This window comes from Diospyros lotus, chromosome 1 (assembly GCF_014633365.1).
Source record: "Diospyros lotus cultivar Yz01 chromosome 1, ASM1463336v1, whole genome shotgun sequence".
Classification (NCBI taxonomy): domain Eukaryota; kingdom Viridiplantae; phylum Streptophyta; class Magnoliopsida; order Ericales; family Ebenaceae; genus Diospyros; species Diospyros lotus.
Genome location: NC_068338.1, coordinates 37,505,770 through 37,533,304, shown reverse-complemented (window position 1 = coordinate 37,533,304; position 27,535 = coordinate 37,505,770). Strand labels below are relative to the sequence as shown.

General features: G+C 35.3%; 2 protein-coding genes across 5 annotated transcripts; both read right to left on the bottom strand.

Moving 5' to 3' along the window:
* Nucleotides 1–399: 399 nt before the first annotated feature.
* Nucleotides 400–25,583, bottom strand: LOC127788526 (40S ribosomal protein S11-like). Of its 4 annotated transcripts, none has more exons than XM_052316943.1 (6): nucleotides 25,442–25,583; nucleotides 25,310–25,350; nucleotides 4,487–4,587; nucleotides 946–1,090; nucleotides 771–860; nucleotides 400–688 (listed from the first exon to the last, which is right to left on the bottom strand). In XM_052316943.1, the coding sequence occupies exons 1-6, from the start codon at nucleotides 25,451–25,453 to the stop codon at nucleotides 598–600; spliced, it is 480 nt and encodes a 159-aa protein (XP_052172903.1). In that variant the 5' UTR covers nucleotides 25,454–25,583; the 3' UTR covers nucleotides 400–597. The 4 variants fall into 4 exon arrangements, with proteins under 4 accessions (XP_052172903.1, XP_052172896.1, XP_052172885.1 ...); XM_052316936.1 differs by lacking the exon at nucleotides 4,487–4,587 and adding an exon at nucleotides 25,099–25,199 and having other exon boundaries at nucleotides 423–688; nucleotides 25,442–25,568; XM_052316925.1 differs by lacking the exons at nucleotides 771–860; nucleotides 946–1,090; nucleotides 4,487–4,587 and adding exons at nucleotides 21,785–21,874; nucleotides 21,961–22,105; nucleotides 25,099–25,199 and having other exon boundaries at nucleotides 468–688; nucleotides 25,442–25,568.
* LOC127788513 (flotillin-like protein 4) lies at nucleotides 15,663–17,816 on the bottom strand. The gene is made up of 3 exons (XM_052316890.1): nucleotides 17,413–17,816; nucleotides 16,606–17,187; nucleotides 15,663–16,263 (listed from the first exon to the last, which is right to left on the bottom strand). Exons 1-3 carry the CDS (start codon nucleotides 17,755–17,757, stop codon nucleotides 15,745–15,747), a joined length of 1,446 nt encoding a protein of 481 aa, XP_052172850.1. The 5' UTR covers nucleotides 17,758–17,816; the 3' UTR covers nucleotides 15,663–15,744.
* Nucleotides 25,584–27,535: the final 1,952 nt, after the last annotated feature.

Here is a 27,535-nt window from a genome sequence, read left to right as displayed (position 1 = left end):
TTTCATCCTCATAACGTAAAGAGAGGTTTGCGACAATCACTTCTCCAATGCCTACTTTAAATGTATCTGAATTTACCATTGCTTCCTCGCACGATCGACTAGTCGGGTGAAATTAAAAACTTGAGTCATACAAAAAAAAAGAGATAAACAGAATTGCATTTTTACTTTAATTTTTTGGTTTTGCTTTTGGCTAGATCAAGATAGATATCATTAGATGACAATATTTAGCAGTTATGGGGGTGAAGGTAATTTGTTTCATCTATTCTGGACAAATAAGACTCAACCAGGGGCAGCACAAACATTAATTAACCCATTCCACAAATACTCCAATTTTGTTGGTGTGACCCAGAACAGGCTATAACACGAACATCAAGTACAGATTGTAAAGCCGATCAACACCACTATGGCAACGGGACGGGTTCGCATCACATGAAAGCTGGCAACATTAAAATTATTTGATGGAAAGTATAAATTGCCACGTCGATAAATTTTCAAATTTTAATAGCAAATATCAAATGTCTAGCTGAGCTCAATCTAACTTCATGGTCCTTTGTTGCACAATATTAATCCTAAGAAAAATCCTGCCTCTGAACTCAATCACATTGCAGTAAATGCCTTCTTTCCACCACCGGAAGAACCAGCTGGAACCACTTTTAGTACATTAAACCTTACAGTCTTTGACAATGGTCTGCACAATGGAATATAGACAGTCATATAAAACCGAGTATACTCCAAAATGCATCAAGAACTGTAGAGCTTTTAAGACAAACCTGCACTGGCCAATAATAACATGGTCTCCCTCTTTTACTCGGAAGCAAGGGGATATATGAGCTCGCATATTTGAATGACTCTTCTCGTATCTAAAATTATAACAAATGTAAAAAGTTGACCTTAAAATATATTTTTTTTCAAAAGAAACACAATTAGATGAAATATTATTCTTACCTCTGGTATTTCTTGACATAATGAAGGTAATTGCGTCGAACAATGATTGTTCTCATCATCTTGGCACTATGGCAGGTTCCAGCCAGTATACGGCCTCTTATAGAAACATCACCAGTAAATGGACGTTTCTTGTCAATATAGGTTCCTGTAAACAGAGAAGTAAAATTCTAATTACCGAAATTGATCTTAATCCAGAAGGCTCCAGTCATTTTAAGCAAAGTCAAGCTCACTTGCAATTCAAAACCTCCCTCATTTTACAATATTAGAAATAGATAACCATAATTTCAACAACATACAAGCAATACAAATATCTAACTAAAAAAGAAAAAGAAATAAAAAGGCAGAAATTATTCATTTGTAAGAGAACATGTTTATACATGCATAACCACTCAATATAAAACCTGTGCAACGCTTGCCTACCAAAAAAAAAATTAAATAGCCTACTTAAACTGATTACTATTTATTGGTTTCGCATGCATTACATATAAAAAAATATTCAGCTAATTCCCGAACATAAAACCTAGACTTGTTAGTTCCATCTATAGATTTCTATTATCACCAGACCCAAGCCCCTTAGATAGTTGACAGCTAGCATAAAACTTATCAAATCAAACAATATAGATTCTAGACAAATAAAAAATTGTTGGGGCATAACTATTCATAACATTGCATTGCAATGCTAATTTGTAGTGAAAAATGAGCTATAGCTAATTCATCAATGTCCAAATGTAGAGTTAAATCTACAAGGACTCTCACATCTCTTTATGGGCGGATTTGAGTAAAGTAACAAACTGTCCAAGATCGTAGATTAAGATTGAATCATGAAATATCAAAATCAGTGTTATTAAAGGCACGCCTAGGCGCACCTTCGGTGCCTGAAATGCATCAAGGCAGGCGCAAACCATCAAGGCGCGCCTCAGCCCAAGACGCCTTTGGCTTTTTTAATTTTACTGTTCATCACGTTATTTAACTTTACTATTTAGGGTTTAAATTTATTATTTCAACTACAAATTTGACAATAAGTAAAATAACTACTACATTAAATGCTCCAATTAAATTTGAACTAGATGAAGATGGAGACGGAGATGATGTGGAAGAAGATATTAGAGATGATACTTCTATGGAAATGTTTGATCTTGATGATGAGGATGATTTTTAGATTATTTAAAATGCATAATTAGTTAACTTTAATTAAAATTTAAAACCTATAAATTGTTTTAAGATTTAATTTAAATTGACTTAAGGATTTTTATATTGCATCTTTTGACATTTTTTATTATTCTTTTTGTCAAAATATATTGAATTTTTTAATTTCCTTGATAACATGCCAGTGAATATGTTATTAGGAGTTAGAACCTATTTTATACCTTATTCTTCAACTAGGATATATATTTTTCTTCTTTTTTTTTAATTAGCATTCACCTAGTTCCATCAGGCGCACGCCTTGCCTTGTGCCTTGCACCTTAGGCTCCAACACCCTTTTGCGCTTTGAGCCTTTAATAACACTAATCAAAACTTTAACAAGAAACTCTATGAAAGTGACATGTTATAATTACAAGAAATTAATATTATGCGCTTTCAAGATATTTGAGATCGTTGGATTTGGTACTCATGAAATGATCAGACAAAGAATAGAGTGGTGATAAGATTAATATGTATGAAACTTTAAAGGATGGCGTAGTGGATATGAAGACAACAGGAGATAAGATTATTGTAGGTAAAGTTATTTTTGGAGAAGAGACTAATATTGTACATATGCAGATTGGATTAGGACAGGATAAAGCCAATTTTTGAAAGATTTAGAGATACAAGAAATATCTAGATTATTGTAGCTAAAGTTGTTTACAGAGAAGAGACTAATATTGTACATATGCAGATTGGATTAGGACAGGACATAAAGCCAATTTCGGAAAGATTTAGAGGTACAAGAAATACCTAGATATGTACATGACCACGAGGGTTATGGATTTGGAGTAAGAAATAATGAGGGAATATGTGAAGGTTATGAAATAATGAGGGAATATATGAAGGTTATAACAAGGGAAAACCTATTATGGATTCTGCCATGATATTTGAGTTGATCATAGCCAACAATAGATTTTAAAAAATGAAATGAATAGTTCATATGAGACAAGAGAACTGCTTATGTTGAAAGAATTATAAATTTATAATCGAAGAATGCTTCAGTACCTAATTATAAAAATGAGAGAGATGTTCAACATTGTGGGAAATATAGATCAAGTTAATGAGTCACGCTATTAGAGCTGCAAATAAACAACACCGAAATGGCTTGAAGCTTAGCTCGATTAGGGCTCATTCAAGCTTGTTTAGTTAATGAACCAAGTACTCAAGCTCTGCTAGTTTGGGCTCACAAACAAGCTCATTCGTGGAGTGTTTATAGGCTTATTCTAAAATAATGTGTTTTATAACATTTTTTTGTCATACCATTTATATTATTCAAAATTTAAAAATATATTAAAATATACTAATTTAAACAAACTTTAAATTTAGAACTCGTGAAAATGCTCATTTTGAATTTGAAGCTCATTTAGTATAAATTAGCTTAACACGTCGAGCCCAAGCCTGAGTCTTACAAAATTCTTAATAAACAAGTCTAAGCCTAGCAACACTCTGCTCTTTTGTAGCCCTACACACTATGAAACTCTAAGAAAGAGAGATTGAGCAAAGATTAAGAAAAGAAACCAAGATGAATCAAAATCAATTTTGTTCCACGCTTGATAAGTCAATAATAAAAGCTATATATTTGCTAAAGTGCCAAAAGAGAAGGTGCAAATATAAACAAAAAAAAGATTACATATGGCATAACCATAGAAATTTTGCCCTTTAAATATTGTAATCTACCTCCCAATAGCCAAACATCTCATTATAGATAAAGGATAACTTCTACCCTAACAAGACAGCTAATGTAAATGGTAAGGCATGATTGGACGTGCTGACATCTCTAAACCGTGGGTATTACAATGTGAGAGCATGTTGCCTTTGATTCATTAAAAGCAACGTATGATGGGCTCACTCCTCACTTCCTCAGAACTTATATTAGATACATGTCCTACGGGAAAATCCATTTAGGCCAACTGTCAGAAATACTGATTAACAGTCGCCCTAGGACACAACTTTTTAATCTAAATAATTATGAGTACAATAGTTTTCAGTACATAGTAAGCATAGAAAGACCAGGTTAATGATTTACCAAACAATAAAGAGCTAGTAACCTTCAATTTTCAAGGATCTTTCACTTTGTGCCACTCGTTATGCATCAGCCAGCTAGATGTCTAGAAACTTCTTGCTGGGAATGGTACTCATTGTTCTCCTTTAAAAGAGTTCGAAGAATAAATCTAATCCAACGCTTCAAAATTCCAATTATATGCAGTTTCCCTTAACATCATAGAAAAATCGAGTTCCCACTGTCATTTATCCCACGCATTATTAATTAATCCAACAATGAAGAACGCACTAATTCTTTCAAAATCCATTTGATTATAAATTAATTAAAAATGGCAAACTCACGATTATACTGTACCTTCAGTTGCCTCTCTTGGAGTCTTGAAGCCTAATCCAATACTCTTCCAGTAGCGATTCCCTCCCTTTCCAGGTCGTTTCCCTTTTCCTGATTTCTTCGAGCTCCGACAAACACATTGTTAAAACCATAATTCGTCTGAATCACCTCATGAAACACAGACCGGCGAATAAACGAACTCGAAGATGGGCAGAGCGAATCGCACAAATCTCACCAAAGAAACACCTTTGGCTGCTTCGAGAACGCCTTCTCCGTCTGCATAACAAATTCATCAAAGACGAAAATAGATATGTTATTTAATAATAATATAAACAAAAATATAAAAAAATAATTTTTAATAAAATTAAATTATAAAGTAACGTGTAATGATGAAATTTTATCAAAATCATATATAATTCTTAAAAAAATGCTAATCCAGTATATATATATGCTAAATATATATTACATATATATTCTTAAATTATATATGTTACATATATATATATTCATATACATATATACACTCAAAGAGATGGTTGCGGGCGATGGAAGCGACGGACATGTGCGGCGGCTGACGGGTGATGGAGGCTAAAGAAGTCAGGTGACGATCGACAAAAAAGGAAGCAGCGGACACAGGCAATTGAGGCTGGAGGCTAGCCAACGGTGACGATGGATCTGGAGGCGATGACTAATTGGGGTGGGAACGACGATGGGAAGGAGATGATCAGACAATGGGGGAGACAGTGATGGCTGACTAGCTCCTAGAGGCAGATGTTGAAGAAGAAGGACATGGCTGAAAATTAACATTATGTATGAGGGTAATATGGTAAAATCATTAGTCAACACAACTTATTTTGCAATAGTCTTTTGCAAAAGCTATCCCCTACCAACTTTTGTAAAACTTTGATCTAAGAGCGTTTAAGTTAGGTAGTTTAAAGACTCTTATGACAAATCAAACATTTTAATCAAATAAGTTAGATAGTTTAAAAGTTATATACCAACGGTTAAATCGCCTAGCCAAATGAGCCTTTTATTGGTTTAATGTATTTTTTAGTCCCTAGACTAATCAAAAAAATAGCTTTAAGGATATCAATTAAATTGTGTTCACTATTCATCTAGGACAAAATACTTTTATACATTTTTAGTCCCTGACTTAACCGACGTTAACTGAGACGTTAACTTTGCCTCATCATGTTGCCACGTTACCGATACGTCACCATCACATCACTTATAATTCCATGTCTGTTGTCCCAATTTTTATAAAAAAAACAAACAAACCAGATGAACCCTTATCAAACACACTCCTGACCCACCCACCCCCAAACTTGTGACACACCCTTGCCTAACATCGATCTCACTAGAGGAACCCACCCATCGATGACCATTGAAACAACCACCGTCATCAACGTCTCTGCAATCAACCACCATCGTCACTCTTATCATCGTCACTCAGACCATCGTCGCAATAGCCACCGCCCGTTGCTGAAGCCATCATTGGAATAGCCATCGTCGTCATTGTCTACGCAATTTGTCTTCTTCCTCCATCTTCAACCAATCTTGTAAACTTCGTGAAGAATGAGGAGACATGATGAATCATCTTCATCTTCACAGTATGTAAGGTGAGATTTTGATAGGAAATATGACTGCAAAATGAAGGTAGTTGTGAAGATATCACAAACTGAGAAAAACCCAAATCGAAAGTTCTTTGGGTGTGCCAAAATTCAGATGAGTGATTTCCAATTTAACTGTTTTGGTGTGAAAAAAAAGTTCAAAAATATAATACATTTTTTTTTATGTTACTAGGTGTTCATTCCTGACCAAAAAAAGACGATTGAAGACGGGACGTGGGCTTCGGTAACAGGCCCATCCGGGGGGCGACTGGCATTTGCAAGCACTCCGACGCTCGAGTGAGTAAGAGAGTAAGGAGAGACAGTGTATCAGTAGATCAGAGATCAGAACATACATTGGCTGTGAAGAAAGCTGGTTGACATAGGAGGAGGAGATGTCCTTTTGCATGCATGCGTCGTGCGTTTACAGGTGATTGGGCTGACTATCCAGTGCCGGTGGAGGTTTCCAGATAGTAGTATGGTGGCGACGGGACCCTTATTAATGTGGATGAGATCTATCATTAATAAGGATGGGATATGATGCAGCTGCGGATATCTAATGGGAGTCGCAATGATCTTGTGGCAAACTGGTGCTAGGCCAAGGCTAAGTCCAGAAGGAGGACCAAGGCTGGGCCTAAGAAGAGGGTCGAGATTGGGCCCGGACGGTCCACAAGCCCCCAAGTCGGATGCTCAAAAAGTGAGAATTCAAGCTAGAGAAAGGGAAGTTTGGACATTTTTTTATGCATATGCCAGTTTTGGAGAGCTGGATGTCTTTGAGGCACGACTTTGGAGTTGAGCCTAGGTAGACTCGAGATCCGTGTGCCTGTCTGATACAAGGCATGACTTGATAGCGAAAGTTTGATCGAGGCGGGCTAAAGGTCCTGTGATGGACCGCGTCGACCTAGGTTCGGAGCACTGCAAAAGAAGGACTGAGTCGGGCTCAAGGTCCTATGATGGATCGCGTCGACCTAAGTCCGGAGCACTACAAATGAGGGACCGAGGCAGGGCGTTAGAAGGAGGGTCAAGATTGGGCCTGGACGGTCCACGGTGGGCACCAGATGTTCCTTCCTGACAAAAAGAGGACGATCGAAGGCGGGGCGCGGGCTCCGGCGATGGGTCCGTTCGGGGGGCAGCTGGCATCTGCAAGCACTTCGACGCTCGAGTGAGTAAGAGAGTAAGGAGAGACAGTGTATCAGTAGGTCAGAGATCATAACATACATTGGCTCTGAAGAGAGCTGGTTGATATAGGAGGAGGAGACGTCCTCTTGTATGCATGCGTCATGCGTTTGTAGATGATTGGACTGATTATCCGGCATCGGTAGAGGTTCCTAGGTGGTAGCATGGTGGCGACGAGACCCTCATTAATGTGGATGAGATCCGCTATTAATGAGGATGGAATATGAGGCGGCCGCGCATGTACCCAGTGGGTGTTACAATGATGCCGTGGCAGGCTGGCGTTGGGCCAATGTTAGGTCCAGAGGAAGGACCAAGGCTGGGCCGAGATTGGGCCTAAGAAGAGGGTCGAGATTGGGCCCAAGAAAAGGGCTAAGATTGGGCCCGAACGATCCACTAGGATCGTCAGTGTAATTATTTTATGTGGGTTGATGAAGTATTTACAGAATTGATGTCTGAAGAGAGGCATACTTCAAGCAACATAAATCAGATTTTGTATGAAGCACTTAGAGACATTATCTGATGTCTCATATTTTGTAAATCCCAGAATTTAAATTTTTCTTGTGAATTTATGGGTTATTAATAATTGGTGGACTTGAGAAATAATTAATTTTAAGATTTAGATAATTTATTAGGTATTTGAGGAATTTAAGGAAAATTAAGTTTATTGTGACTTATGAGAAAAAGGAATTGGAGAAGCTTTTGAAAAATTTTGGAGCATAAGTGAAATAATGGAAATTGGAGCAAAAGTCACGTTAAATATAAAATAGGTGCAAAATAAAGTAAGGAGGCGGCTAGAAAGCGGCTGAGTGTAAGCGTGTGTAGGTGGGGGGGGGGGGATCGAGCCTTGGCAGGCGCAAAGGAATAGCTAGGAATTTTTATTCCTAGCAAGCTAAGCGCCCATGAGCACGGGCGCAAGCGACCTTGCTGCACGCATGCCATATGCTCGCCCACGCCGTGCGCAGGACCTTCCTGGCTATGCCACATGGTAGTCGATGGGCTGCCCTCTGTCCTTGTCTGCCATTGTGTTACGATCTCGAATCTCAACCCTTGAAGTTCGGGACACAACGGGCTCGGACAATAGCCCTAGCGTTAGCATCATTGGTGATAATTCAAGGCAACTCGATAGCGATAAAACGATGTTGCGCCAATTGAGGCCCCACCTGACATGTCAGTGGACCAGCTAAGCCAACATGAGCCATTTGATACCTCAACCCACAACCAGCTTGCAAGAATAGCCCATAGTGCAACCACAAAAGGCCATCCCATCCCAACAAGATGAAGCCTACCAGACCAGACTCATTATAGGCCCAATCCAGTACGCCCATCAGCCCAATTCATGGAGCCCATCAAATAGAGACCAACAGCCAAGTCAGTTCACTTGATCTGGATTCTTTAATAGATACTTTAATTATTTTCCTTTAATTGTTCTTTTAATTCAGCATTGATGTATTCTCTTTATTTCCAGTATTCATGTAGATGCTTCAGTTACATTTTTGCATTCATATACTTTGCATCCAAAGGGTCAAAGACAACTTACTATATAAGGCTTTGATTTGTCTTTATTTGAAGACTTTTGAATAAATAAAAAACGTATCTTGTTGAAGTGTCTTCACACTTTTGGTTTCTCCCTCCTATCTTGTGATAGTTAGGTGAAAATCAGCCTTTCGAGAACTAAGGCATCCATCACATTGTCCATTCCTTTCTCAATTTTTGATGCAATTGGCCTGAAAATTGAAGAGAATAAAATGATGTTGTAGTAGCAAATGGGTTATCAAATGATGGCCTCTGAAATGTATAAATTAAGAAGGGTTTGCTCTGAAGTTGAGTATAAATAGGGGAGCATGGGTGTGAAATTGAAAGCATGAAGTGAAAAAAAGTAGAAGAAGTGGTCGTAAGCTTGAGAAGAAATTTGCGGTAGTAAGGTATGGTTAATTTTAAAGTTAATTTATCATTAGTTAATTTGGGAAGCTAGTCAATTAGTGAATTGATTTGGTAAATAACGTTTGGAATTAGTTAAGGTAGTTTATTAGCTAAATTAATGACTTAGTAAAATAATTTAGTGGAAACTCATTGAAAGATTTTAGTAGAATTGCTGCCATAGATCTATTTAATTAATTTAGGTTATATGTAATTTTATAGGAAATTTTGAGTGCGTCAACGATACGTTTATCGAGTTATTGACAATTAGCGATTGACAAGGTAAGGGTTTAATATGCTTTGTGTGTAAATTACTTTTGTCATGACTTGCATAAGATGTTGAGGGAGTGCCTAGGCATAGGGCAGTGGATTTTTAACCGTGGAAGTCTCGAAATAGGGTCTCGGAAGAAACCACTAGGGGCCATCTAAAGCCTAAGATAGGTGCGGTGGATGGGTTTGCATGAATGTTGCACTTCATATTTATTTATGATGTCATGCTTAATAATTTACTACATTGCATATTACATTTACTGAGTCCCAAGACTCATCAATTCATTCCCACTAATCACACAAATAGCTCAGGGTTCGGTAAGGGAAAGACGGTGTATGTCGATGACCAACTGAATGATGAGAGAGGGAATCCATGATTGGGATGCGGGTCTAATGACTTGTAATTATTTTGTGGTTACGTCGAACACTGTCTGTATTTATCAGTTGGACTTATTTCTTTTAATTAGCACTTTGTGTGAGTAAGTTATGATATACCCTAATTGCAACTTATTAATTTACTTATGAGGCACATGTCAGATTTGAGACTTGAGTGTCCTTCCGTTGCTTATGAGTCTTAAATCTCGAGTTCTTGATGGCCGAAAGTGATGAAGCCTGGATCCCACCCAAGGCGCCCATATTTTTTTTATTCTCTTGTTGTTAAGGCATAGCCGGCCTCCGGAGCGGGATCTCTTGATGTAATCTGGGGTTACAATGACACCTGGTAGTGGGGACTGGGCGTCACAATGTGGTATCAGAGCGAATTTTTATTTGGAGACTTAGTAAAGTCTGACTTGGAGATTAACTGTTATTTCAGTTGAGGATTTTCGTAGCTAAACCTTATTTGGAGAGTTAAGGAATAACAACTTGAAGACTTAAGAGAAAAAGAGACTAATGATTCGTAAAGAAAGAAATCCCTATTTGGAGATTCAGGGATTGACGGTTGAAATCTTAGAAGTTAATGATTTGAAGATCTAACCTTGTTAAGCGATAAAACAACTAGTTGGATTGACTTAGCTATTGAAGTTAGGATCCGATGATATGATTTGAATGTAAGGTTTACTAAATAACCATGATTATGAACCCGAGAGATTTAGAGACTGTTGATTTAAGGTTATTAGTTGAAATCCTTACGATGAATGATAGGATAACTGGTAGTTATCGAGGATGATCGAATCATGAACGGTTAGTCTGATGTGACATAGCCTAACTGTTGAGTTAGGATCGAATGATAAGTATTTTCGAGGATTATTTAATGTCTCGAAAATAAGATGAGTAGATCAAGGATCCAAGGGATTGGGTCAAGCGAGAGACCGAATGTGGTTAAAGGGATGGCATGTGAGTTATGCCAGTTGATGAGGCAACAGAGACAGGATAAGGAACCCTAGCAGTGTAACGGCACTACTGGTTCGGTGTTCGTAGTGACAGATCTGGATCTAGGGACCCACGTGCAAAGGGATGATGGATGGCTTGCAGTAGGGTACGAGAGATCCTTCAACCAAAGCATCATAGCCGACTGCCTGGGAGATGATCACATGCTGAAGATTGAGGGCAACACAATAAGGTATGTACCTTGTATGGGATTCAAGTTCCAATGATCTAGGTTGCGAGGTGTGCCACTAGCTGTGGTTGAAAGAGGCTGGAAGCCTAGGGAATCAACCCAAAATGAGATGGATTGAATATGAACTATGTGTCCTATTTAAAGAATTGCATATGGGTTTGTGGTCATCTTAAGAGTTGATGACAAGATGAGCATTGCGAGATTAACCTCGGTATCTAGTATGGCAATACTAACAGATCATGAGGTGGATTGTTTATGCCTTTAGTATGAAGTTGGGTTGCTTGTTGATGAAATGGAAACAAGTGACCGTGGTGGATCCCACTCATGAGAAATGAGGCACAAAGGAAAAGCTACCCGATATGTGAAATGGACATGGTAGATAGACGCTGCCTATGTGGTGACGTGATCACCAGCTATGATGAGAACCTAGAACAAATGTTATTGTAGAAGGAGTTTGACTTAGGGCACCGATAGTGAATGATAGTTCTCAGAGGACTATGATAAGGCCGTTTCATCCGAAGCGTACCCGTGTGAGGGTCAACCCTTGGTGTATGGGTAAGCCTATTATGTGATCGGGTTGATGGTGTCAGCTCGCGTGCTGGCTGACGGTAAGGGTAGTGACTAGGAGAAACTAATTTCATGGTCGTGTGCCAACAGTCAGTTGGACCTGAAGAACGAAATGCGAGAAGCAATGGATTCTCGGTAAATGAGATTTCTGGTAGTAGAGCATGGTTAGTCTAAAACCTTGACGATAAATTCTGAGGAGGCAATCTCAGTTCAAAGTAGGGTTCAGGTACCAAAAAGGCAAAAGTTGCTTGACAGGTCATAGCAACGTAAAATGAATGATAAGAGACCTAGTCAATAGAGTTTGTGACTACAGGTTCGGTGTGCCAAATGGACCTTCGGAATCAGGTAAAGTTGTCGGTGGTCAACCCAACAAGGAGAACTTAAAAACGTCATGACGAATGATGGATTAAAAAATGGTTGGAACCAAGTATCGTGATCTGATTTGAGGTCTTTGGAGATGAACAATTGGACAATTGTTAAAGTGATGTTAGCAAGTTATGAAAATAAAGAGCCTATGGGTATGTGGTACAGTTACTTACGGTTAGCGAAAATCCGTGAAAGAGTGGAGATAGTGAGAGAAATATCAGAATGTATTCTCGAAAGATTTAATGAAATTATTTCTAAATAAAAAGTTTGAATTGCTATTAATAACTTGAGGTTTAAAAGGAACAGAAGTCAGGGATGGCAAAACATTGCCAAAGGGAATAGATTGACCCCTCTTGTTGAATTGCCTTATGTGCCAGAATTTCTTAAGCCACCGGCATGAATCCTGGAAAAGCTTTCTGCAGAAGCATCCTATAAATAGAAAGAATGATTGAATAAAAATTGCTCTGATATTTCAGATGTTGCGTTCAATTCTTCTCAAGTAATGTGTTGAGATAAAAAATATTAATCAACTGCACTTTATCCTGATCAAGTCAGGGTTGGTGGCATATTGAGATTAAAAATAACAATATAAAAAAATAAAACTGCCCCTCTCTACAAGCTTGACCTTTTAGATGAGATAGTAATTAATAATTTAACATCGTATCCAAGTAGTCAAAAATCTTAAGTTCAAACCTCATTACCAACTCAATATTTAAATAGATACACCTATTTAGACAAATTATTCAGCAAAGTCTAGCACACGAGCAAGAGCGTGTTGAGATTAAATATATAATATAAAAATAAAGTTACCCCTATCTCTCTCTCTCTCTCTCCAAGTTTGATATTTTAAATTAGATGATGATTAACAATTCAACATAAAAAAATAAATTTCTCTAACAATCCACAATTTGCAATTGAATACATAAGAAGCCATCTTATAATCATTTCATTTACCTTGGATGTGGCTAATCAATGGACCTCCAATCAAACAGAGTTCATTGATATAGATCAGATACATAACCATGGAAAAAAATATTTACCTGAACTGTCGCATTTTATCAACTCTATTAACATAGTCAACAAGAATAATTTATCAAGACTTTATCCTATTATGTCGGAGCAACCACATAAATTCTAGTTCACTACTTAGTCATTTCTATCTACGACCTTATCTGTTGTAAAGCTCTTATAAAATATATCATACTTATGTGTCTCCCACCAATTTTTTCTTAGTCTTTCTTATTAGATACTTGTTCCATTCCGTTCACTCTCCTCACAAGAGCCTTTATTGGTTTTCTTCTCACATAACCAAACCATTTTAAGCATGTCTCAGTCTCATGCATTTTGTTCACTCTCATCACAAGAGCCTTTATTAATTTCCTTCTCACATAACCAAACCATTTTAATCATCTCTCAGTCTCATGCATCTTATTAGAAGAAAAAGGACCCTTCACATTAAACTAAACCTAGTTGTGGATTGAGTACAAGAACAAATTAATTACTCAAAATGTACTAAATTTAACACAACCACCATGTCTGCATTTGAGGCCTTTCAAGGAAAGTAATTGAAACTTACCCTGACAGCATCAGCCCCTTCATTGCCACTGCCAATATTTGTGATTCCATTGAAATCAAGAATGGCTGAGATAAACTATTGGATATTTTTGTGTGACAGAAAAAGAGAGAGGACAAAATGTTAGTTAGCACCAATTCAGGACCAATTCATTATATGTTATTTAGCACCAATTCAGGACAAAATGTGAGATTGCATAACGTCATATCTACATACCCGACGGAGACCTGAAGGAATTCTGCCACCTTGTTCAGATAGATTAAAGGCTCCAATAACTACTCTAGCACCTGCACTATTGCCTTGCTGGAGAAGACTTGAAGCTGGACATTGTTACAGAATGATAATACTGTCTGTCAAAATTAGATTTTACATACTTGGAATAATTTGATCTATATAATTTCAATGTGTAAGGAATATGTAATCCTAACATTTAACTAAAAATAGCATTTACCTAAAAGCTCATCAAGGGAGGAAAGTGAGACAAAATATGAGAATTACAACAGTTAGACAGAAACGTATTGGTATTCTTCTTTGCTTTAATTTTCAGTTTGTAAGCATCACCAAATAATTCAACCGAATCTCCTAGTATGAAGTCAACAGATAGAAAATGCATCGGAATATATCTACCAAACGGTATATTTGACATCACCACCCTGCATACAAAGTACTAAAGCATTTTCATAATGGATAATTAACAACGAGACAAATTCGGCATATAACAACGAGACAAATGGAAGACAAGAAATAGAGATACTGCGAGAGAATGTATAGATATATAAATAGAAGATAGAGAGAGCAGAGGGTTTTAAGGCAGGAGGCAGAAATGGCGGATTGTCAAGAGTCGAGACCCGAGAGACAGTGTTTGAGAGAGAGCGAAGTGAATGATGATGAGAGGGAAATATGCTGTAGTGTACCGAGGTGAGGAGACGTAGACGAAGAGTTGGACGCGTCTAGTGGATTGAGTAAATACGAGCCGTCGGATAAGGGAACTGCTGATGTCTGGATCAGGAAGGGTTTGTAAGCCATCGAGTGTGCTTACAGCTTACTGTGGAAAAGTCAGGAACGGGTGATGTTCTTTTATTGATAATTTCATTTCATCTCTAGAATTTACTTATTAACCCCTTTCTTTATGCCGTGCATCTATATTAAAGTAAACATGGATAAGATGTTTGAATATAGATACAAAGATTTTTCTAATTCTAGTCTACAGGATGCATCAAATTAAATAATAGAACAGACTGAACTTGAATACACTCAATAAATAATTAGCTGCATCAAGTTTTATCTCTTTCTTTTTCTTTTTTCTTTTTTGGTTTATTTTCCTGAAAAATTATTTCATTTAAATTTCTCAAACATATTCACTCAAAAACAAATTCAAACATTTTTTTAAATTCTATTTGTAATATATTTTGATAAAATAATATAAAGTTATTAATGTTTATCAGTATATTATATAATATAACTATGTTAAAATTCTTTCATTTATGAATTGTAAAATATTCGATCACAAAATATAATTAATTATAGGATATATATATGTTATCTTAATATAATTATATTATAAAATAATACATAATTTATTTCATTTTTAATAATATAATTATTAGTCATTACTAGATATATATTGTATTATTAGATAATTAGCTGGTTAGTATAATTACTAGTATACTAATTTTACCATAATATATATATATATATAAATAAAGCATAAAATCATACATTATTATTAATGTATTTTATTATTATATTAAAAAGTTAATTAACATACTATAGGAATTGTTACTAGTATAGAATAATTATACTATTATCTGATTAACATGAAGTAGTTATGAATAATTATATTAAACTAAAATAATATAAGTATTAATATTTATTAATATATTGTACTACAGTATAGTTAATTATATCAGTAGCATAACGTATTATTAAAATACTAATTTTTAGAACAAGTATACGAAAATCAAGCGAGGTGTTTTGTTTTAATTACATTTTGTAGCAGAAAATGAAAATTAAACATAAACATTTAATGGACATTGAAAATAAACAAATAAATTAAAACCACCCTCAAATAAATAAAGTTGCCATGCTTCATATTTATTATTATTATTTTTTAAATAAACCCACGCACTCTCGCGCGCGCACCAAAAAAAAAAAATATATATATATATAAACCATGGGAGTACTACAATTCCAATCATTTCTAATCAAACGAAACAAACAGATTAACTATATATATAAAGCCTGATGATCAGTTGGCATTGTTGTTATCAGCGGAATCGGTCAAGGCGCCCATCCAAGCCGGTGGCAGCATCCCGGTTTGCTCATGAACCGTTTTGAACAACGGCGGCAACATCCTGTACAATCCAGCAACCTCATTCATGGCACCACTCCCGCCTCTGGCCGCCTCCTCGCCGCCGGCTGTCCAGATGCTGATCTTCGGTTGCAGGCCTTGGACGGCTTGGGAGTTGATCTTGGCTATCTCTTGGAACATGCCGTTGTTGATCATCAGGTAGTCTCTCAAGGCATTGTAGTTTCCTCCAAGGGCGTCTAGAAGAGTTTGGATGTAAAGGCCTTGGGCTTGTGCCAGTGCCACGAGCCCCTCGGCTTCCTTTTTCTTGGCGTATAATTCTCCGTCGGCGGCTTGCTGGCGAGCGTAGAAACCGGCCTCGGCGATGGCCTTTTGGGCCGCGGCTTCTCGTTCTTTTTCGTAGAGGATTGCTTCTGCAGCTTTCTGCTTCCTGTAGAGGTCCCAGTTTGCCTCTTGTACCTTTGTTTTTTAATCATAATATATAGTTAGTTTGAATTCCAATAAGTAATTTACATAGATTTTAATATATTGAAAAGATATTAAATTGATTTATAATTTAAAATTTATACTATTATCACATCGTATTAATTAAAAGATATCTTCCGATAGAGCTAGCTAAGACCATTATTGACATCTTAATTTTTTTGCTTATTTATGTTCTAGGTATAGGGTTTTTTTTTTTCAAAATTTATTTCTACATATAATTTGTGGGTTATCATTGTGTTCAGTTTAATTATTTACTTCTTATTAAAAATAAAATAAAAATAAAAAAATAGTGATAGATGCATTCGTTAGCGTTACCTTGGTTTCATACTCAACGCTGGCTTTACTGAGGAACTCGGCCTTGAGCTTCTCCGTCTGAGTCAACGCGTTCATCCTCTCCACTTCACCTTGTAGCTCCGCCTCCCGGAGAGCCACTGCCTTGGCGGCCTCCACCTCCGCCACCTGAGCTTCTTTCACCCACCCAGCCTTCTTCTTCGCCAGGTCCGAGTTCGCCTCCGCCACCTCCGCCTCTCTTTGGTTCTCGAACACCTTCACCTCCGTCCTAACCCTAATCTCCTCCTTCTTCCCCTCCCCCTGCCGTTCCGTCGATATGATCTTCGTCTCCGCATCGATCCTCGCCGCGTTCTGTTGAGTCCTTCCCTCCCGGAGCTTCGATCCGATCTCTCCCTTCATCTTCGCCTCCGCAACGTCCACCTTCGCCTGGTTCGCCGCCTCCATTTGAGTCTTCTGTCCTAAGTAAGAAAAGTACTCATGTCCGGGGACATCGACGAGTTGCTTGACGTTCGCATTGTAGATCAGAAGCCCGAACTGGTTCAGCTCGAGCTGCACTTTCTCAAACACTTCCTCTTTGAACTCCTTTGTTCCTCTGAAAATCTCTTCCTGATAAATTAAATTCACAAAAATATCATGCCGAGCCAGAATCAGGATAAAAATTTATGAACATCTAAAGGAAAAATCTTAAAAAAAATCGCCGGATCTAGATATCAATGATCTTGGATAATTAATTTTGACAGCACAATTTCTGTGACGGCATATAAGATCGTAATAAGGACTGATTCATCACGTTCAAATTTATCGAACAGAGAGACTGATATACGTACGAACCATGGTCATGGAGGCGGCGAGAACGCGAGTTTCGCCTTCGATGACTCCCTGGACGAGTTCTTTGACATGGCGGGACAGCTTGTCGTGCGGAGAGATGAGCTTCGCGTACTTGAGGAGGCTGTCTTGGTCGTCGAGGCGAGGCCCGATGGTGAAGACGGCGGGGAGGACGAAAGGGAGCTTCTCGGCGCTCATGGCCTGGACTTCGAAGGTGTAGTTCACCGGGGAGACGTCGAAGACGTTGCAGGACTGGCCAGGAAGCACCCATGCTTTCTTCGCGATCTTGATGTCGGCGATGCCGACGCCGGTGATCACTAAGTACTCCGATGCACTCGCAACTCTATACATGGCGGCTTCTTGATTGGCTCGATGAGATGATCAGACTGAGACCAGCTTGTAAAGAAGAACAATGGTTTATATATATATATATATATATGTGTGTGCAGGACTCTACAGATATAACCTATAGTTATAATTGAGGACAAAAATAATTAATCCTCCTAAAGAGTCTCTTTATGTCAAGATACCATAAAAAAATTATTTTTGCAATTAATGTTACTTTCTATATATATATATTAACCAATGCGAATTCTGCATGTGTACAAATTAATATTTTAAGTAATGCCATATGTAAGAAATGATTGTGTCTTATTCTCTTTATAATTTATTTTGGTTTGTTTGATAGATAAAGTTTGTCAATATAATTACAAAAATATCACTGTCACCTTATTATTAATACTATTAGGGAATTAGTTCTAATCATTGTTCTTAAACTAATGGTTAAACAATAATAAATGTTTCTTAATTATTTTTAAATTAAGTATATTCATTATAAATAATTCAGAATATGATTCATCAATTTATTACTAATCAATAAATTTGTTTAAATATTAAAAATAAAATACAATAAATACACTTAGAAGGAAAATAAGATTGAGAGTACTCTTAAATAGCATTAGAATAGTGGTTTGTATAAAAAAATAATATGTAAAAATTTATTAAGTGATATTTGATGGTAATTATTTAAATTTTAATATTTTTAAGCAAATATTTAAATAAAATGAGTTTTAGTATAGTGGGTAACAACAGTTTAAAAGTTAGATATATAAAAATTATTTTAAGAAACACTTTACTAACAAAAATTTTGTAATGCAAAAACTTAATATTTATTTATGTGATAGTATGGATGTCATTGTCGATGAATTGCAAGAGGCTTTCCTAAGGCTGACAAATTCGTACAGAGAGAATTAAAATATTCTCTGATGTTGTCTAGGTGGCCTAAATGTTATATTTTCTGATGAAAATAATATAATAATTTTGATAATAATAAAGGTAAAAAATATTAATTTATTTAAAATAATAATATTATGTTTGCACGATTTAGATAAAATAAGAGAAAGAATATGGACATCTTTTTTAAAGTAAAAGAATAAACATGTTATCACCAGTCGATTAAATAGTTGGGGTATGATAAATTGAGATTTGTACCAATAATTCATGAATTCGATTATTTATTTTGTGTAACGAGATAAAGTGTTTATTTATAATTTATTTTTTTTATTAAAATTAAGGACATCAATAATAAGAGATTAGAACAAAAAGGATAATCGAAGGACAAACATGTTGTCTTGGAACATTAACATACAAACAGTTGGGTGAAAAGTCAGTAGGTTGGCTGTACTTGGGCATCTCCCTCCATCTCCGCAAGCCTGTCTGAGTGTGACTTGGCTTTCGGAAACAAAAAAGAAGCTCCTTTCATTTGGTCAACCCTGAATATAAATCAGACCCTCTTCCAGTTGGTCCTATGGCTATGAGTGGTTGTAATCTACGCCGGAGCGGAGCCAGTGATAAATCCGGGCATATTTCAACCATTAATTTCCGCCTAGGATTCACCATTGGGTTTAAGACTTTTCGCTCTTCCCCTTATTGTTTTTGGACTATATGTATAATTATATCAACGTATTCGTGGCTCCTTGCATGCCATCGGCATTGTTATTATAACCAAATAACCAACTCACAGTTCATAATAATAATGGGTCAACTATATTTGTAAATCAGACGTTTTATTTTATTTGTACTTACAAATTTAAACAATAAGTAAGTTTAATTTGGAATGATGTAAAAAAGTCAATTTTGGGTACTGCCAAACCCAAAATTGTTATGTCGTAGCGCCCCCCCCCCCCCCCCCCCCCCCCCGGGCATGCCTGCCCCCTTACAAATTTAAACAAGTAAAAATATAAATAAATTTAATTTAAAATCATCTAAAAAAATTAACTTCAAATGACGTGATCACAAATAGGTACTGTCAAATTCAAAATTATTATATTATCCACATCGCATAACATTAACTTCAAATGTGAGTCCTTTATTTTCTCTTACAAATTTAAACAAAAAAAAATATAAATAAATTTAATTTAAAATAATGTAAAAAAGTTAATTTCAAGTTTTTTTTTATCACAAAGCCCCTCCCCTCCCCCTCCTCTCGTTAAAAATTTAGACAAGTATAAACATAAATAAATTTAATTTAGAATAATTAAAAAAAAATAACTTCAAATTTTATGATCATAAATACATATTATTAAATCTAAAATTATTATGTTATTCATCTCTCCCCCTTTTATTTCCACCCAATGCGGGCATGACAACATTTTTGTTTGTCAAACCATGTGAACCAAATAGAGTGATCACTTATACTTAAATCAAATCAAAATCTATTAAAACATGGTGTTCATTAGAAATCCTGTCTAATACTCTTTCCAACCACACACAAAAAAAAAAAAGTTTGAAACAGTAGCAGAATGTTGGTTTAACCAACTTGAACAAATTCAACCTGTCAGCATGTCGAGTTCTGCCCTTAATCGTGCTTAGCTTCAAGCTTACCTCAACCTTTTTGAACAGCTCAATATAATTGACAATTATGATACTATAATCAATACGTCACATCAAATATCGATTAGCCACCTCCCTAACATATCATCGATAAGAACGATCAATGTGGGCTAACCCTACCATGCATATTGCCAAGATAAATAGAATTTTAAAATACTAAAAATAAGTAACAAAAGTTTGAAGTCTTGTGGAGGTAAAATTTTTATGTGTCTTTGTCATTCCTTCAAAAGTTTCCTACAAAAGTTTCATTTGCATAACAAAAAAAAGTTCACAAGGACAATTGCTTCTCAGAGTATTTATTCCAAATATATAAAAATTATAATCATATCTAAATATACTTAAAAAACGAACTAAGAAAAAAAAAACTCTCTCAAGATTAGTCGGGCAGCTTGAAACCTAGGTTATCAAAAAAATAATTAAATAAATAAAATAGAATTGCATTTTTACTTAAATTTGTTAGTTTTACTTTTGGCTAGATCAAGATAGACATCATTAGATGATATTGTTTAGCAGTTATGGGGTGAAGGTTTGTTACATCTATTTTGGACAAATAAGACTTAACAACACAAACATTAAAATTACATTTTTTTTTTGTTATTTTTAAATTATTTTTAATTTTTAAAACAAACTTTAAACTCAAAACAACAAAAAATTATTTTAAGTATTTTCATTCAAAACAAACTCTAAACTCAAAACATATTTATTTATTTATTCATATTTTAATATTATAATAAAAAAATATTACAAAATTCATTAATTTCAAAAAATATATATTTTTAATAATAGATCCAGATAAAATATTTCTAATTTACTGAATAATTAAATTTATTGAATAAAATATCATTAAAAAATTATTATTAAAATTTAAAAAAAAATATTTTCTAATTTTTTGTTTTAAAAAATAATTTTTTAAAATAAAAAAGAGAATGTATTCTCAAATTTTTAAAAATAAATTATCAAAAAAAAATAAAATAAAATAAAATTCAAAACTAAAAATTAAAAAGTAAAGAAAATATAGCCTAATTAACCCATTCCACAAATACTCCAATTTTGTTGGTTTGACTCAGGACAGGCTATAACACGAACATCAAGTATAGATTTCAGCTGATCAACACAACTATGGCAACGGGACGATTTCGCATCACGTGAAAGCTGGCAACATTAAAATTATTTGATGGAAAGAATAAATGTGCACGTCGAGAAATTTTCAAATTTTAATAGCAAATATCAAATGTCTAGCTGAGCTCAATCTAACTTCATGGTCCTTTGTTGCACAATATTAATCCTAAGAAAAATCCTGCCTCTGAACTCAATCACATTGCAGTAAATGCCTTCTTTCCACCACCGGAAGAACCAGCTGGAACCACTTTTAGTACATTAAACCTTACAGTCTTTGACAATGGTCTGCACAATGGAATATAGACAGTCATATAAAACCGAGTATACTCCAAAATGCATCAAGAACTGTAGAGCTTTTAAGACAAACCTGCACTGGCCAATAATAACATGGTCTCCCTCTTTTACTCGGAAGCAAGGGGATATATGAGCTGGAATATTTGAATGCCTCTTCTCGTATCTGAAATTGTGACAAAGGTAAAAAGTTTGACCCTAAAATAATTTTTTTTCCAAAAGAAACACAATTAGATGAAATATTATTCTTGCCTCTGGTATTTCTTGACATAATGAAGGTAATTGCGTCGAACAATGATTGTTCTCATCATCTTGGCACTATGGCAGGTTCCAGCCAGTATACGGCCTCTTATAGAAACATCACCAGTAAATGGACATTTCTTGTCAATATAGGTTCCTGTAAACAGAGAAGCAAAATTCTAATTACCGAAATTGATCTTAATCCAGAAAGCTCCAGTCATTTTATGCAAAGTCAAGCTCACTTGCAATTTAAAACCTCCCTCATTTTACAATATTAGAAATAGATAACCAGAATTTGAACAACATACAAGCAATACAAATATCTAACTAAAAAGAAAAAACAATAAAAAGGCTAAAATTATTCATTTGTAAGAGAACATGTTTATACATGCACAACCACTCAATATAAAACCTGTGCAATGTTCACGGTAGATGCTTGCCTCCCAAAAAAAAAACCTACTGAGACTGATTACTATTTATTGGTTTTGCATGCATTACATATAAATAAATGTTCAGCTAATTCCCGGACATAAAACCTGGACTTGTTAACTCCATCTATGGATTTCTATTATCACCAGACCCAAGCCCCTTAAATAGCTGACAGCTAGCATAAAACTTGTCAAATCAAACAATATGAATTCTAGACAAATAAAAAATTGCTGGGGCATAACTATTCATAACGCCGCATTGCAATGCTAATTTGTAGTGAAAAATGAGCTATAGCTAATTCATCAATGTCCAAATGTAGAGTTAGATCTACAAGGACTCTCACATCTCTTTATGGGTGGATTTGAGTAAATTAACAAACTGTCCAAGATCGTAGATTAAGATTGGATCATGAAATATCAAAATCAGTGTTATTAAAGACACGCTTGGGTGCACCTTGCGTGCCTGAAATGTCTTCAGGCAGGCGCAGACCATCAAGGCGTGCCTCGGCCCAAGGTGCCTTTGGCTTTTTTTAACTATTTTTTTTTTTTAAATTTTGGTGTTCATTACTTTATTTAACTTTACAGTTTAGGGTTTAAATTTATTGCTTTAACTACAAATTTGATAATGAGTAAAATGACTACTACTTTAAATGTTCCAATTGAATTTGAATTGGATGAAGATGGAGAGGAGATGATGTGAAAGAAGATATTAGAAATGATGCTTCTATGGAAATGTTTGATCTTGATAATGAGAATGATTTTTAAATTATTTAAAATGCATAATTAGTTAATCTTGATTAAGATTTAAGACCTATAAATTATTTTAAGATTTAATTTAAGTTGACTTAAGGACTTTTAGATGGCATTTTTTATTATTCTTTTCATTAGAATATATTGAATTTTTTAATTTCCTTAATAACATGCTCGTGAATATGTTATTAGAAGTTAGGATCTATTTTACACCTTATTCTTCAACTAGGATATATATTTTTTCTTTTATTTTTTTTAGTTAGCATTAGCCTAGTTCCATCAGACGTGTGCCTTGCACCTTAGGCTCCAACACCTTTTTGTGCTTTAGTGTGCCTTGAGCCTTTAATAACACTGATCAAAACTTTAACAAGAAACTCTATGAAGGCGGCATGTTATAATTAGGAGAAATTAATATTATGCGCTTCCAAGAGATTTGAGATAATTGGATTTGGTACTCATGAAATGATCAGACGAAGAATGGAGTGGTGACCTATGTTGCACGGAAACACTTCATAGGAGCCGTTTCCCCGTTTCGAAAACGTTTCCTATTCCCGTTTCGGACCCTATTTATGCCTATATTTTTAGAAAAATGTCCGTTTCCGTTTCCTATCAGAAACGTTTCCCATTTCCGTTTCCGTGCAACATAGGTGGTGACAAGATTAATATGAATGAAACTTTAAAGGATGGCATAGTGGATATGAAGACAACAGGAGATAAGATTATTGTAGCTAAAGTTGTTTTTGGAGAAGAGACTAATATTGTACATATGCAGATTGGATTAGGACAGAATATAAAGCCAATTTTGGAAAGATTTAGAAGTACAAGAAATATCTAGATATGTATATGACTATGAGGGTTATGGATTTGGAGAAAGAAATAATGAGGGAATATGCGAAATTTAAACAAACTTTAAATTTAGAGCTCATAAAAAGGCTCATTTTGAATTTGAAGCTCATTTAGTATAAATTAGCTGAGCCCCAGAATAGTAAAATTCTTAAAACCTCAAGCCCAAGCCTGTGTCTGACAAAATTCTTAATAAACAAGTCTAAGCCTAGCAACACTCTGCTCTTTTGTAGCCCTACACACTATGAAACTCTAAGAAAGAGAGATTGAGCAAAGATTAAGAAGAGAAACCAAGATGAATCAAAATCAATTTAGTTCCATGCTTGATAAGTCAATAATAGAAGCTATATATTTGCTAAAGTGCCAAAAGAGAAGGTACAAAGATAAACAAAAAAATTACATATGGCATAACCATTTAAATTTTGGCCTCTAAATATGAAGGTATTCTACCTCCCAATAGCCAAACATCTCATTATAGATAAAGGATAACTTCTACCCTCGCAAGACAGCTAATATAAATGGTAAGGCATGATTGGACGTCCTGACATCTCTAAACCATGGGAATTACAATGTGAGAGCATGTTGCCTTTGATTCATTAAAAGCAACATACGATGGGCTTACTCCTCACTTCCTCAGAACTTATATTAGATACATGTCCTACAGGAAAATCCATTTAGACCAACTGTCAGAAATACTGATTAACAGTCCCCCTAGGACACAAGTTTCTAATCTAAATAATTATGAGTACAATAATTTTCAGTACATAGTAAGCATAGAAAGACCAGGTTAATGATTTACCAAACAATAAAGAGCTAGTAACCTTGAATTTTTAAGGATCTTTCACTTTATGCCACTTGTTATGCATCAGCCAGCTAGATGTCTAGAAACTTCTTGCTGGGAATGGTACACATTATTCTCCTTTAAAAGAGTTCGAAGAATAAATCTAATCCAACGCTTCAAAATTCCAGTTATATGCAGTTTCCCTTAATATTATAGAAAAATCGAGTTCCCACTGTCATTAATCCCATGCATTATTAATTAATCCAACAATGAAGAACGCACTAATTCTTTAAAAATCCATTTGATTATAAATTAATTAAAAAAGGCCAACTCACGATTATACTGTACCTTCAGTTGCCTCTCTAGGAGTCTTGAAGCCTAATCCAATACTCTTCCAGTAGCGATTCCCTCCCTTTCCAGGTCGTTTCCCTTTTCCTGATTTCTTCGAGCTGCGACAAACACATTGTTAAAACCATGATTCGTCTGAATCGCCTCATGAAACACAGACCGGTGAATAAAAAAACTCGAAGATAGGCAGAGCGAATCGCACGAATCTCACCAAAGAAACACCTTTGGCTGCTTCAAGAACGCCTTCTCCGTCTGCAGAACAAACTCATCAAAGTTAGATCACTAACATCCAGTGTGTGTGTGTGTGAGAGAGAGAGAGAGAGGGAGGGAGAGATCGGATGACCTGCTCCGCCATGATTGAGGTCTGTGAGAGCGAGAAATGGAGAAAACTCTAGCTCGGCAGCCACAAACCCTAAATGCAGCAGAGGAGCTCCTGAGCCAGAGCAAGCAGAAGCTTTATATAGTTAGAACCCTAAAATGTCGAAATGACAAAAATAGCCTTTACTTATCCATCGTTACGCATGGTTTAACATAATAATGGGCCCTCGCGAAGAATAAATGCCGTCGTCTTGTCGTCTTATTTTTTCCGTCAAAATATATTATTAAATTATGTAATTTTGAGTTAATTATATTCATAAATTTTTATTATTTTAATTATATTTTTAAATTTATTATTTTTAATAAATTTGTTGAAATATACAATCAACTTAAAATTATATAATTTAAAGATATAATTAAAATAATAAAAATTTATGAATATAATTGACTCAAAATTATATAATTTAATAATATATTTAAAATAATAAAAAATTAAATATTTAAATATAAAAATTAAAATATATATTTAACCTATTTTTCTCAAAAATTAACTTTAAAATCAGAGATTTTAACACCTATACTCATAGACCTAAAGAATACTATAATTATTTTTAACAACTGAGAATTAAGCACATTTTACTAACGAGATGACATAAACCCATGGCATTGGGGTGCTCTTAACTTTACAAATCAATCCAAACTACTGCGCTCACTTGGTTTGCTTCCTATATTTTTTAATCATGTTTTCTTAACAAAAAAAAAAACCTTTGGTCCTATTTAACTGTAGAGTTTTTTTTTATTTTATATTATGAATTGAAAATTATCAAAAATAGATATTTTTACTTTAAAAAATATAAATTACATTATCTTTTGAGACATAAAATATTAAGACTTGTTGAATTATAAAATTCAAGCTGAAAAATTTTAAAAATATTTTTTAAAACTAAAAATGCCCTAAAATTCTTATGATTTCCTCTTTTGTTTTTTGTTTTTTGTTTTTTTTTTAAACAATTTATTTTATTGGTTTGGTGTTTAATGCCTTTGACAAATTTATTGAAACGATATAATTTTTAATAAGCATAAAAAATACTAAGTTTAAACTATAAACCTCCATAAAACTAAACAAAAACTACATTGAGTGTAGATGAAACTTATCCCAATAACAAAAATTGTGGACAAATTCACTCGAATATTCAAAGGATCAAAAAGGGAAATAGTTCCAATATTGAAAAGTTACGGACAAATTCACTGGAATGAACAAAAATTCCTATACCCAAATGGTACAATCTTGAAGCCTACAAAAGTACAACAGATTGTTGTTCTTAACCAGTCAGTTACAAGCTTCACATGTCAAGCCCAAGCTCCAAAGTCTTGTGTTTGGGAAAATCTCACCCCCTCTGCAGTAATTAACAGGAAAAAATAGCTTATGTATAGAAAAAGAATTTCATACTGTATAGAAAAAGAAGCAGCAGCAGCAGCAGCGTATTACCCTTTGACGTTTGGAGCTTGATGGACATTGTGATGGATGCCCTGGTTCTCGGAAGGGTGATTTTTGCCTAACTATCGCAGGATAGAAGGTAGAAATCGGGATTGTGAAGAACACTTCACTAGTTACGTTTTTTGATTTCTCATTAGCCTCAAATGAAAGGAGATCAAAACCTTATATAGTGGCTGGCAATGACCCCTTGGATGCCTAAGTACATGAATGCAGAGAATGTAACTTAAGCAACTACATGAATGCAAGCAATAATGCTGGAAATAAAGAGATACATGAATGCTGAAAATAAAAGAGCAATTAAAGGAAGTACATAATGTATGCAATTATGTATCTATTAAAGGAGCCAGATCAAGTGAACTGACTTGGCTCTTGGTCTTCATCTGATGGCTGGACGAAATGGGCTGATGGGCCTGCTGGACTGGGCTTGTGATGGGCCAGGTCTGGTGGGCTTCATCATGCTGAGCTAGGCTGGCCCCTTGTGGTTGCACTGTGGGTTGACTGTGCATGCTGGTGCTGGGGCTGGGGCCCCAGATGGCGCCTGCTGGTGCACTGCTTGGTAGGTTGGGGCCTCGCTTGGCGCAGCTTGCTTGTCACTGTTATCGGGTTGCTGAGAACTCTCGC